This window comes from Poecilia latipinna, unplaced genomic scaffold (assembly GCF_001443285.1).
Source record: "Poecilia latipinna isolate Pla-1442-1.1 unplaced genomic scaffold, P_latipinna-1.0 Scaffold3875, whole genome shotgun sequence".
NCBI lineage: Eukaryota > Metazoa > Chordata > Actinopteri > Cyprinodontiformes > Poeciliidae > Poecilia > Poecilia latipinna.
In genome coordinates this window covers 8,096-21,636 of record NW_015116491.1, presented here as the reverse complement: position 1 = coordinate 21,636, position 13,541 = coordinate 8,096, and the positions used below count along the sequence as shown (strand labels likewise).

The following is a 13,541-nucleotide window of genomic DNA, read 5'->3' as shown; positions in this document are numbered from 1 at the left end:
CCTCACTGGCTGAACTGGTTTCTTTTACATTTCACTGGTCACTGTGCCATACAGTGTAAAAATAAAAAAAAAGGCGTTATTTCAATCATGGGGAACTTTTTCCACTTTGCATTTAGCTGCAGTTGCAATTATCACTTCAGCGTAAAGTTGGGAGTTTTAGGGGATTCCAACAATTTAAATTAAATGAAATTAAATGGTTCATAAAACACTGTAATGTGGGTGTAAGCAGATAAAAGGACAGGAGAAGTTTATTATTGCACACCATTTGAACTTTTGTTACATTTCCTTTGAAAGCATCACACAAACATATCTGCTTATAGCTACATCACAAAGTTTTATTCCATTTATTACATTTTTTTTTTTTACAAACCCCACAACTGAAAAATGCTAATTATTAGTACAACTACTACTGTTAAGGCCTCAATATTCTTTAAAACAAAGAGATTTCCAAACTGACATCCAGAATCTGAGTTTGGCAAATGACGAAAGCCCCTGCAGCCCGATGTTTGGAGGCCGGAAAGGTCCGCCTGCAGCCGCGGCTCCCACAAAACACACCAACTAACTGAAACATCCGAGGAAATCAGTGTAAAAGTAGCTGCAAAGAGGTAAAAGGACATTCATAGGCATTTATAAAACATTCTTAGAAAGCTGGGGAAATTAAATTATCAAGCACTGAAAAAACGAGACATTAATGCGTTAGATTCTGTTTAAGCACGCTGACGCCCCCTGCTGGCAGAAACATAGCGGTCCGATCACTGCGGCTGCAAACAGACCCTCCGTCTCTTCTGACCGGCATGCAAACGTCACAGCATCTCCTGGAGGTCAGACCGAGTACTTACTGAACATCAACATGCTACATGACTGAACGTACTGGAGGAGAAGCAGAATACTGGCAGCAGTACCGCGCCGTACCACAGTACAACACCGCAGCAGAACTCACAGAGGTCCGACGTACTGGTTCTGTAACGCCACCACACTCATTAAAAACAAAAATAATCCGCTGATCACCAACTTTGTGCAGCTCCACAGGCTAAATCCTCACCTGGGGAATGAATTTTAAACCCAAACTACAAATACTTTTTCTGTTTTCTGTAACTCCATCTCAGTTATTTTTCCCAAATAAATATTCTGGACCAGTGTGAGTCTGCTGTCTGAAGGCAACATGTTCGCCCATCACTGCAGGTTCTCACTGAGCTCACTGTGCTGCTAACACGTTCGCTAACTCACTAGCTTCGCCCTTTCATCAAAGTTGTCTCTTCCTCAACTGATATTTATCCACAGGTTTACAGCAACGTACAAATATTTATTACTCAAAAAAAGAAAAGCTTTCAAAAATAAACACAGAACGGTTACAAATGCTAACTTACTAGCAACTAATTTTAGAATTAGCTTCAACTACAGGCACTTCAAGCTAACAGCTAAAGCTAGTATTACTTTAACTAATAGTTTCGTTGGTAGTATATCCTTTTACCTATAACCTAACCTACAAGAGCCTAAAGTTAATTAAAGCTAGTATTAGCATTAATGCTAACATTAGCTATTGGCTTTAAGTGGCAGTAGCTAGTAGCTTTAGCAACTAGAGCTTAAAAGTTATCATTAAGTAGCTTCAAGAGCGTAATGTTAGTAATTAAAGCTAGTATTAGCACTAATGATAACATTAGCAATTAGCTTTAAGTGGCAGTAGGTAGTAACTTTAGCAACAAGAGCTTAAAAGTTATGTAGCTTCAAGAGCTTAAAGATAATTTCGCATTAATTTAGCTAAAAGCTAAAGGTAGCACTAATGTTGTAGGCTAGCCAGGTAGCATTTAATTTTGTTTTATTTTATGAAGCTAATACCTCCAAATAGTGGACCATTAGTGTTTATAGATATTAATTATTTTATATATTATAATTATTCTTAAAATTACAGTACATTGAATTAGAAGAATGCTGTTAGCATACCTTCTAGCTAAATCAATTATTTCTTTGGAATAATGCTAAAGCTAAGATGCCATCAAAAACAAAAAATCTGAATTCACCAACAAATCTTCCATAATTCACACATTTTCCTATTTCTCTTTTCAGTTTCCAATAAATCCCAGTAGAACCATAAATGACAGCTGATCTACTTCGAGACATTTACTTTAAGTTTATAAATTTATTTATTTTTGTTGATATTGACGTTTGTCCTGTGTGGAACATGATTCACTCTGAAAATTTCCTCAGCTTTATTGAAACCTGGATTTTAAACTGCTGCTAACTTTTAGTTTTGAACTGAACCGGTTTGAACTTTAGCAACACAGTGAGCTGACCTTTGACCTGCTGCACACAGTTAGCCCCGCCCACCCGGAAATTAGAACTAAAAAACATCAACGGACTTAAATTTTTTTTTCTTTTTCTTTTTACACAGAATTATAATAATAATAAGCACTGCCATAATTATAATAATAATAATAACCACTGTAAGGGTCCACAGGTTTAACCAGAGTGGTACACACAGACAGCCGTCACCGTGGCAACCGCAGTGCCAAGATGGCTGACGGTCAAACTGCATGCGGTTGAATTTGAAAAAAAAAATAAAAAAATGCTGGAAAACAAAAAGTGAAAGAAAAATAAATGATAAGGAACAAAAAAATAAAAATAAAAACAGTTGTAGGCGGCTCCCCCAGCCCGGAGCAGAGCCTCAGCAGAGAGCATGATGGGAACTGGAGTTTTAATCTGGGAAGTTTTTTGGAAAAGCCCGCCCTCCTCCATCACCGTCATCATCATCAGATTTTTTTTGAGGGATTTTTTAATGTTTCCAAGGCAACAGTCTCCGCTGAGGGGATGGGACATGGTCGTCACGGTAACAGAGGGTTTAGCTGATATCGATGATGCCGTGGTTGTGTTAAAGAGGCGTGGCCAGCTGGAAGATGCTCTGTGATTGGTTGGCTTGAAGGTTGTCGGTCAAGTCGGAACTAAAAGACAGTAAAAGAGACAGAATGTAAACAGGAAGTGACAGATGAACATTTAAATATCAAACTAATGTTAATATTACAAATCTTTGGGTATTAATGTTTAATTAATTAGTTGATTATTTCAATAATCGATTAATTGTGATCGATACAAATAAATTATTTCTGAAATAAATATAAAGTTAATAAATTCCACTCTAAAACGGTCAACAAAATTCACAAAAATGAGTCTGAACAGGATAGAAATGTTTCTTTAAAATATTTAATTACAGCCAACAATGAAAATTTTAGCTGAAATTTGTAAATACAGTTACATATTATATATATTTAGTGTCAAAACATTTCAAACCAGGCAGAAACAAACTCCTAGGCTTCGTCTTTGTTTCTCTTCTTTGCCATTTTAATTCAGTTATCCTGCAAACGAAGAGCTGCTAAGTTTAAACCATGGGGGGCTTTAACTAGGACAGTTAGAAAATTGAAAACGATGAGAGGCAAATTGACTTCCTGCCGGGTTAATAAATGAAAACAGCTTTTTTCCTTCCCGTTGATTGGCACTAAAAGCTGTTTGGTCTGAAACATTTTGGCGTGGAAAGCGTTTCTGACTCACCTGTCATTAGAGAAGTTGGCAGATGGACTTTTTGCGAGTATTTCCTGTAACGGGAGTCTTCCTGTTGATCTGCCGAACGAGGTCGTAGAAGATCTGCGGAAACAAACGTCGCGTTGTCGGTTTCTGGAGGGCGAAGACGCCGTTTGGTTTTTGGTAAAGGTGCGCTCACCTCGTTGACGTTAATCTTGCTCTTGGCCGACGTTTCCAGGAAGGCGCAGGAGTTCCACTGGCGGGCGAGGCCGACGCCCGACTCTTTGGCCACGACGCGCTCCACCTCCAGGTCGCATTTGTTCCCCACCAGGATCATGGGAACCTGCAGCAGAGACGATTAAATCTCCTTATTTCTAATTACTTCATCCTGACCTTTTCCTTTTGCTTTCAAATAATCTGACAGTGAGATATAAACAATGAATGTAACATTTAAAATTCAGTTTATTTCATTGAACATCAAAGTCTAGTTCTTCAAAACACTATTAGACAATTTTGACTTTTTTTTTTATTAATTTTTTTTACATCACATTATTTTCCCATAATCTGACAAAAATGAAATAACTAAAAATATTTGTTTGTTTTTTTTACTATTAGCAAATAAAAATATTATTTAGTAAAGCTGGAGTTTAATATTTCTTAAAATTGTTTGTGCAGGAATTTATTTTATTTAAAGTTTAAAAAAAAATCAAAACGTTTAAATCTAATTATTAAAAAAACTATTAAGACTACCCTGGCTTATTTTACATTTAAATCCTAATTATTTATTATAATCTTACAAAAATGTATTATAAACACTTATTATTTGATAAAATTGTGTGTTTTCGTCAATAAAATACTAAATGTTTAAATCATGTTTTTAAAAAAATATATATATATATAAAACCTAATTCTAAAACTTTATAGCAAATTATTTTCTTACAGTCTTACAAAATAAATAAATACATATGGTAGATGTTTTAATTGAGGTCATTTATTACTTCAAAGACTCCATGTTAATTATCCCAAATAAATCCTTTAAATCATTTACAGGTAAAAGGAAACAGGAAGAGGGAAAACTGACCAGCGGGGGGCAGCACAGTTAAAGGTCAGTTATTTTTAACATCTTTTTTTTTCCTTTAACCTTTAAAATTTGTTTTTACACAGAGTTAAAAAAATTAAAGCTGCATAAATTCAGACTTTTAAGACTGAAATTAGATTTTGTTTCTCGCCATATTTCCTAAATCTTCCATTAATTATTTATAAATGGATTATAATTTGACATTTGTAGCTTTAAATATTTCACAGGAAGTAGTTTTTTTATTTATTTCAGGAATACTTTAGTACTTTCTGACAGCTGAATATTTGTGACCATCCTGGTTTGTGGGCTCGTGTTGAAGTGATGCGTGTGTGTGTGTGTGTGTGTGTGTGTGTGTCGTACGTCCTCGGTGTCCTTCACTCTGAGGATCTGCTCTCTCAGATCCTGCAGGTCGTTGAAGGTGGACTGAGCGGTGATGGAGTAAACCAGAGCGAAGCCCTGGCCGTTCTTCATGTACAGGTCCCTCATGGCCGTGAACTGCTCCTGTGGAAACACCGGTGGAGGTGAGGAGACGCTCAAACGTACGGCTGACCTCTGACCTCTGACCAGCTCTTACTGTTCCAGCCGTGTCCAGGATCTCCAGCATGCACTGCTGCCCGTCCACCTCCACTTGCTGCAGGGACAGGAAGTCAAAACTCAACGTTATTCTCCAACGTTTTACATAAACTTACGTAGCTTAACACCCAATTTTACATTTTATTGTTTTCTTAAAAATCTATAAATTGAAATATGTTTAGCTTAACATAATAAAAACAAAGAAAATACAAATGTAGAAAAACTAAAAAACAAGGGCATAAATATATGTATAGCAAAGAAATTATTCAGTAATGTGTAAATATAATAAATCAATAGAATTTGATAAATAGAATATAAAATGTTTAATTTAATACAAATTAGTATGAAAATAATTATAACTGAAAGACATTTAGACATTTTATTTCTAAATAAAATACATGAATAAAACAAATTAAGCCATGCATTGGTCTTGCATCAGGACATCCCATAATATCAGTGTCTCTGCTTTCAGCCAATCAGAAACAATCTGGCTCCTACCTTCCTGTACGAGTCCTCTATCGTCGGGTCGTATTTCTCCACAAAGATTCCCTGAACAAACTGGACCGTCTGCACAGAGAGAGGAAGAGGAGGAGATGAAGAGCAGCTTCATCAGCATGGAAACTGATTAAAAAACATCATTTCCAAATGTTTACAGGTATTTATGCTTCATTTTCCAGGTCTGGTTAACAACTAGTCCTTTATCAAAAGGTGAAATCTGAATTTCTAAGCAATAAAATGAGTTTTACTCTGATTTGTATGTAATTTAGACCATTTAGTCTTAAATCTTTGTCAACTTTGTGAAGTAAATAATAAACCACAGGCTTTTACTGGGTTAAAACCCAACTTCAACATCGTTGGATCAGATGAATTTGATTTTTGGAAAATTGGGATTTTTTGTCACCAACGCGATGTCAGCCAGGCGGCCATCTTGTTTTACAGCTTCTGTTTATTTACACGTCAACTCTACCATGGAGCATTAAAGCTAGGATAATGTTTAATATTATTATTGTTATAAAAACAAAGTAATTATATCAGCAGAATAAAATCTTAATGTTACAATAATTGCAACATTTAAATACTTTTTAAAATAAATTTAAAATAAATTTTGATTTGTTGAACAACTTGTGAAATTATACTTTGGTATAAGTTTTAAAATAATACTTAATACTCAATACAAGCATATAATCTTTCTTTAATCACATTAGCATAAAAGTATCAGGACAGCGTTGGTCACTTTTCTCTCATTAAAACAAAGTTTTTATCGTAATTTAATTATTTTCTAATATTATGACTATTTTCTGTAATAAAACAGAAATTTTTGTAGAACTTCATCAAATAATTCACAGAAAGTGAGCGAGACAATAAGCCAAAAAAAGTACTAAACTCTGAAAACACATTATTTTTAAGCCATATCACCCAATTTTTATTTTACTCAAATGTCCATAACAATGTTTTGAATTTAATCTGGGGAAAGTAATGAATTTTAAACAGTAAAATGTTGATTTAAATGTGTGTTTTTGTTTGCAGAGCAGCTCTGAGATGTTTACTGTCAGGAAAACAACCAGGAAGTGTTAGCAGGACTTACCAGCGCTGACTTCCCGACGCCTCCTGATCCTAAAACAACCAGTTTATATTCACGCATCCTGGCTGTCTGTCTGTCTGCTGGGCGAGAGACGGGGAGAGAGAGAGAGAGAGAGAGAGAGAGAGGAGCGTTAGAGCAGCCAATCAGAGCGCAGCTCACACCACCTGCAGCTGAGCCCTCAGGTAAACTCAGAACAGCTTCAGGTCATGTGATCACACAGCTGGCAGAATTCTCCCCTTCCTGGTTACGGTTGCTATGCGCAGGCATGTGAGTGCCCAGCGTCGTCACGGCAACGCAGGCAGAAGCAGGTCGAAACAGATCTGACCATGACAAAAGGCTGAAAAAAATAAAAGTTTTAATGTGGTTTAAAATGTTTTGAACCTTTAGATGTTTTTATTTAATTAAAACAACTAAATCTGGACTATTCTTTTAAAAAACTCTGAATCCATAAACATGAAATATATATTAAATATATTTTTAAAAGGAAGCTGTTAAAATTAAAATGAAATGTTTCTGCCTCTTGATAGTTTCAGAGTACTCAGTAAACTTTAAACCAAAAACACCTCATTACTTTTAATTAAAAACTACATCTATTTAACATCCTGTAATATATATTTATTATTTTAATGCTAATAGTTGAGTAGAATTAGAGGATTTATATTTACTAAAGTAACATTTTTAAAGAGCTTTTTGTGTAAGATATTTAATCTTTTCTCAGAGCTGAGTTTGGCTGTTAACTCAACTTTAAATACTTTAAAAAATTATTTTTAGCATGTTTACAGGTAATTGACAAAGATTTTATGCTTGTAAATTGTGTAATTTTGTTATTAAAACAATGTCCTACTTTTACCAACATTAATAACTACAATACTACGATGATCAGCTGTTTTAACAGAAGATATGTGAAAGAAGTCACTTTAACAGCAGGAGGATGAGCTTTTTAACACTTAAAACATGCAGTGCAGATCATTCTGACAGCCCATAATACTCTGGTTGAATTTTATTTGGCTGAATTTAGACACAAAGTTCATAAAAGGTGCAGAAACTGAGAGGAACTGATCACCTGGCATTAATACTGTCAGTATTTCTGCTGCTTTTTTAAAGTAAATGTAAAAATAAAGTGAAGACAAACTGAAAATCTGTCGCCTTTTCGGGATCAATTAAAGTGTTCAGCTTAGATCTAAAATAAGAAACGGCCTCACCGTCCTCACACGGATAGACAAACTCTCACAATCAGTTAACGAGGGCCACTGAGGTTGCCATGGCGATGAGGTAACCATGTTTACCTCTCACATCTAAGAGACAAACCGATCAAACACTAAGAAAAAAAATCTGATTTTTCTCGCTTATTATAAATAAACTCAGAAATCATTTCCATTCCCTCTCATTTTTTTACATTTAGTGGTCATTTTCACCACTGTGGGGTGACATTAACTCTAAACTTTGACTAGACCACTCCAAAACTTAAATGTAACTCTTGTAGGATTACTTTAAAAACACAACAGAGTCCAGCTGTGAAGTGATACTTCGCTGATTAGCTGTTGGCTACTCATATCTTCATCTAATCCCCTAGCAACGGTAACCAGGCAACTGTTTGAAAACATTCTCAAATTACCCAGAAACTCCTGCACTGCTGCATAGCAACAACATCCCATTTAAACCTTGTTTGTGTTGCTCTGATGTTTAAATTTAGTACCAGCGGAGAATCAGAGAAAAACAGCCGATTTAAAATGTTTTTACATTTTTAAAGGTCAATATTAGGGGATAAAGTGACATCTAGTGGTGCGAAGGCTGAACTGCAACCTACTCTGCTGTTGCAAGGTTAAATTTGGGAGATTTAATCTGGATTTTTAATCTAGAAACTAGATTTTCCAAACCCTAAAATGAGAGAAATTAGTAAAAGTTTAAAAATGCTGACTTGAACAAAAAATTACGATAATTGTCACATTAACTTAATTGGAGAAAATCGTAACCAGAGTTATGGACGCTGAGCCGTCATGACTAATCCGATTAATCCTGATGATTCTCACCAATTCAAATTAGTAATAAAATTAGTAGGCCTGGGTCGATTAATCGTGATGAAACAAATATGGAAATAATCGTCAACCAATTTAGCAATCAATTAATCACTAACTGGATCATACAGATTCTGAAAAATGGGTGAAAAAAAACAACCAAAACTGCATAAAATATATTTACATTTAAGACAAAAACCTTCTTTGTCTGTCAATGTTTTAGCTTCATCTGGTTTGAATTCTATAATATTGCATTTTCAGCAATAAAATGTTTATTTTCTTACTTAAATAAGAAACAATCGTTTATTTGGATCCTTTAATGCATTTCTAATGTTGTGTAAATGAATATTCAGCAGAATGTGTAAGAAATGTTTTCAATTAATCATAAAAATAATCGTTAGTTGTATTCCTAGAGTTATTCCTGCCTTTCAGGCTCCAACATATCCACACGAAATGAAGCAGGAACAGATTTTAATCCTGATTTGTTCCTGAAGACGTTTATTTGTGGAGCAGAGACGTTCAGGAGATCGTAAGGAAAAAATAAATCATTAAAAAACTCAAATAAATCTGCAGATTTCTCCATCTGCAGATTGTTATAGGAATCTCAGCGAGCAAGCCCGAACTAGACATCCATGACTCTGAGTTTCAATGTTCGGACTGCTCCTGAACGCATCGGCAGAGGCAGATTTTGTAGCCTCAGGCTCTGTAAAAAGGGCTTGTTTCTCGATGGCGCGCCGCATATCGATGCTGCAAGTCAAGACGAGTCAGGACTCAGGAATCTGAAGTTTCCCAGAACATCACGACTAAAACACGAAACCTTGAACACGTCACAACAGGAGGCAAGTTAAAGATCAGAGGTAAGGTTCCAAACGCCTCATTTTACCACTAAATTACAATAAACACAACAGGAGATGAGGCGCTACGTCGATGTTTGCTGCCATTTAAATTGTGATTTAAATCCAATCAAAAACCTACATTAAGTTTTCAGTCGAGTCTGAAACACCAGCTGCTGCTGCTGTTCATCATTCGTTTGAATATAAATGTTTAATTCATGCCGTTTTCTCCCAAAAATATAGACAGAAGTAGAAGAAATTACAGAAATAAGTCAAAAGAAAAGCAAATATTTACACAGGTAAATAAGTAAACAGGTTTTTGTTTTTAGTTTAGCCCCAATATAATTTTTAGTTTTTAATAAAAAGGGTAAAACATGAAGTAATCATTTAAATTTAGTTAAAAAGAAGACCAAATAGAGACTCCATATCAGAATCAGCCAGTTTTCCCTCAAGGTAATGAAATTCCTGATTTTCTTTTTAAGTCAGTAAATGCATCAAAACTGAGAATTGTCACCATTTTTAACCTAAAATCAAACAGCAGCATGCAATGTGAGTTTAATAACATAATAAACTATATCAGTATAATCCAGAGGTGGGGATAATCCTGTAATTTCTTTGTTAAAAAATAAATCAATCAATCAGAATGTCTCCCAGTCGGAACCAGAACTCTTCACTAATTAATAGTTTTTAGTTTTCTTTGCTCCACAAACACCAGAAGTCTCAGAAAAATGATCAACTTTAACTCTCTAAAGCTGAAAAACAATAAAATAAGTTGATTAAAGAATGAATTTTGACTCCAGCAGCTGGAAAAGTCACTGAGATCTGAGGAAGTCTGTCGGTCTTTTGTTCATTTCTGCGATCAAGTGATAGAAGGAAGGCCTTGTTTATAAAAAAATAAATTATTTTAATCCGATGTGATAAAGCAGCATCTGAGACGTGAAGTTTACTATAAATAACTTTTTTAAACTGTTTGGTTCCACTTAGTGTAATAATCACCTTAATATATCAAGATAATGTATTTTTGTATGATTTCTGGGTAGTTTGAAACAAAATGTCTCTTATATCAGACTGTAAAGTGTTTTTAGTTGTAATTAAAGCAACAGAAAACCAGTAAGTCCAGTAAGGCCTGGAGCTGCACTGGAGTGATGGAAACTTTTAACTTCTGCTTCTCTGCAGCTCAGAAAGTTTAACTTCACTAATTTATCAAATGTTTAGTTTCAAACTGTTTAGTTTCTCAGCTCAGCTGTGATAAGTTCATGTTTTCAGTCAACAACTTCCTCTTTATTTTCTATCTTTTTACCCAACTCTGACATTTGAACTCTGTCCTTGCATAAGAAACATTTTTAATTTGCTAAAATAAATAAAAGCTCAGATAAGATCTTGTAGATACATTTTTTCTTCAACTTTAGCTGGAGCGTAAGATCCTGATGGCTGATTAATGTATTAAATAAAAACACTTTAAAATGCTCATCTATTTCTGCTTAATCAATTAAACTTAAAATTGTTTTTTATTCTCATTTTCAGGACTTGACTGTAATATTTATTTGTTAAATAACTTTGTCGCCATCTTAAATGTGATTTTCTAACTGGACAAACTTCATCGTGAATACTTTTGCTTAACATTTAAAATTAAATTCAGGATTTATTGGGATTATTTTCTGTAAATATTGTTGACAGACATAAATTACAGCAGAATTTTCTATTTTTACACCCTAAGATTTGATTATTTGTTAATTTTATTACTGTTTCAGATTAAATCCAGTTTAAGCTGCTGTGATATGAATATAAAAAGACTTGTATCTTAACACAGAGCATTTCTTCGCCTGCATACCCACACATGTTGGTACCAGACTTTATTTGTGTTGTTTGTTGTTTCTGAACCAGCATCTGCAGTTTGTTTATATGTGACACAAGAGGCCCAGTTAGTGAAAGTACCACTGATTAATCAGAACTTCATCAGAACCTGTTGTTTTATTTCATCACCGTGCAGCTTTATTAAACAACCTGCCTTTTTTCCTGTTTCCTGACTACAGGTTAATCTGCTGGAGTGAAGTTGGGCCGAACCGCCACAGACCCCTGAGTCCAGCAGAACTAGGTGGGGCCTGTCAATACTCCTCTGTTTGCTGCTGACATTACAACAAGCAAGGGAATAAACCCGAGCTTTGTGTGGAAATAACAGACCCAGTGTGAGGCAGACAGGATCCTCTGAACTCCTCCACTCAGTCTCACTTCACTTCCTTTCTTTATCCTCCAGCAGAGCAGCGGGGGTTCCTCCGTGCCGCGGCCGCCCCACAGCGCTCCCTGCCTGGGCTGCTCATGCGGCAGGCCCCGCTCCCCTGGAGAACCTGATGCAAAGTATAAGCTAGAGCCCCAACATTCCGCTAGCGATCGGATACAGAGCCGGGGAGACAGCCGCCCTGATGCCACCCAGCTGTCTAACATCCGTTAGCTGTCCGTCGGTCTGTCCGCCGGTCGGTCGCTTCCGCAAACCCAGCCCAGCTCGGTTCGCCTCGGCACCGGCCTGTCCACCTCCCTGACCGCTCCTGTCTGTCTAAACTAGCTCTCATACGACCGGAGGTTAACCTCCATCCATTAAATGAGGATGGAATCAGAAGAAAAGGCAGAAAAACGAGGAAATCAGCAGCGACAGTACTTACAGTCATCCACCCGTCCGATGTGCTGCGCGTCGCTCTCTCTCCCGCTTTCTGTGAAGCTCTCTCGACCAGAGCCGCTCCCTCCTGCCGCTCCTGTGCGCTGACGTTAAGCTAGACGCCGTAAACGTGACAGCTTCCGGAAAATATTTTCAAAATAAAACCATCAACGAACCAGAACATATTCCAGGGAGGAAAACGTGTCCTCAAAGCCACAAAAGTTCATTAATATAGCACATTTACAACAAAGCGCTTCACAATAATCACATCAACAGAGGTAGATACAAGATAAAATAAATAAAATTAACATTGATTGAAAAAAGTGACAATAAAATTAGCAGTAAAATACCAATAAAAATAATTTTGAGCTTATTTTAAATTCAGTTGCTTTGAATATTCTATTTGCAGTTTGATTAGTTTCTAAATTATTCTTAAGTATGAGTGTGATGGACAGGTGATGTGTTCAGAAAGTAATTTAGAAAGAAACTTTACATTGAAATTATACAAGAATATTTAACTAATACAATTGACGATAGGTCAATTGTATTTTTTGACATATTTACATTTTAAAATTATTAGTAGACTGCTTGGTAGATAAAGTAATGGCATTATTACTTTATTGCAATAAAGTCTGCCGTTCAAAACCCAGACTAAATAGTTTTAACCCACAAACTTGTCTATTTGACAAAATTAAGACATATTAATTTGAAACATAATTAGTAAGATCAAATGAAAGTAAAACTGTTTAAAATATTATATAATTTTATTTTATCACGGAGCAACTAGCTATATTCCAGATACTTCTGTTGTTTGTACATTTCAGAAATTAGCTTGGATGACAACATAGTTTTTTTTTTATTTATTTATTATTATTTAAAATACATCTATAAAACTAAAACAGGAAATCCTTAGCATCTTGCTTTAAAATGAGCATTGATAAAATTTGCTTTTGTATGCAACACCAATAGATTCAGTTATTCTGGCTGGTTTTTGTCGTTTGGTAACACTTTATTTTGAAGGCAGAATGTCTAATTTCCGGTTTTGCTCTAATTCTGTCTTGTAACATATTTTTTCAATCTTTTACAGCTGGTTCCCGCTTCCTGAAGCATAAATTACTTTTATTCTGGTTCAGTTTAATTTCAAATATTAGATTAACACAACCAATGTTTAAAAATCCAAAACATAAATACATTTCCTTGTCAAAATACACTGTAGGCATGGAAAAGATGTTAGTTTAGCCACAAGAAAACCACTAATCAGTGATGCTAAGTGTATAAAATGGCTTCAGTTTGCAAGAAA

At 35.4% G+C, this 13,541-nt stretch overlaps 1 protein-coding gene across 2 annotated transcripts; it reads right to left on the bottom strand.

Moving 5' to 3' along the window:
• Positions 1-2,773: 2,773 nt before the first annotated feature.
• On the bottom strand, positions 2,774-12,353 carry LOC106941801 (ras-related protein Rap-1b). 2 transcript variants are annotated; one of them, XM_015024918.1, is made up of 8 exons: positions 12,249-12,353; positions 6,747-6,820; positions 5,660-5,728; positions 5,163-5,219; positions 4,949-5,089; positions 3,710-3,853; positions 3,541-3,633; positions 2,774-2,936 (listed from the first exon to the last, which is right to left on the bottom strand). In XM_015024918.1, exons 2-7 carry the CDS (start codon positions 6,801-6,803, stop codon positions 3,547-3,549), a joined length of 555 nt encoding a protein of 184 aa, XP_014880404.1. In that variant the 5' UTR covers positions 6,804-6,820; positions 12,249-12,353; the 3' UTR covers positions 2,774-2,936; positions 3,541-3,546. The 2 variants fall into 2 exon arrangements, with proteins under 2 accessions (XP_014880404.1, XP_014880405.1); XM_015024919.1 differs by having other exon boundaries at positions 6,747-6,823; positions 12,249-12,346.
• Positions 12,354-13,541: the final 1,188 nt, after the last annotated feature.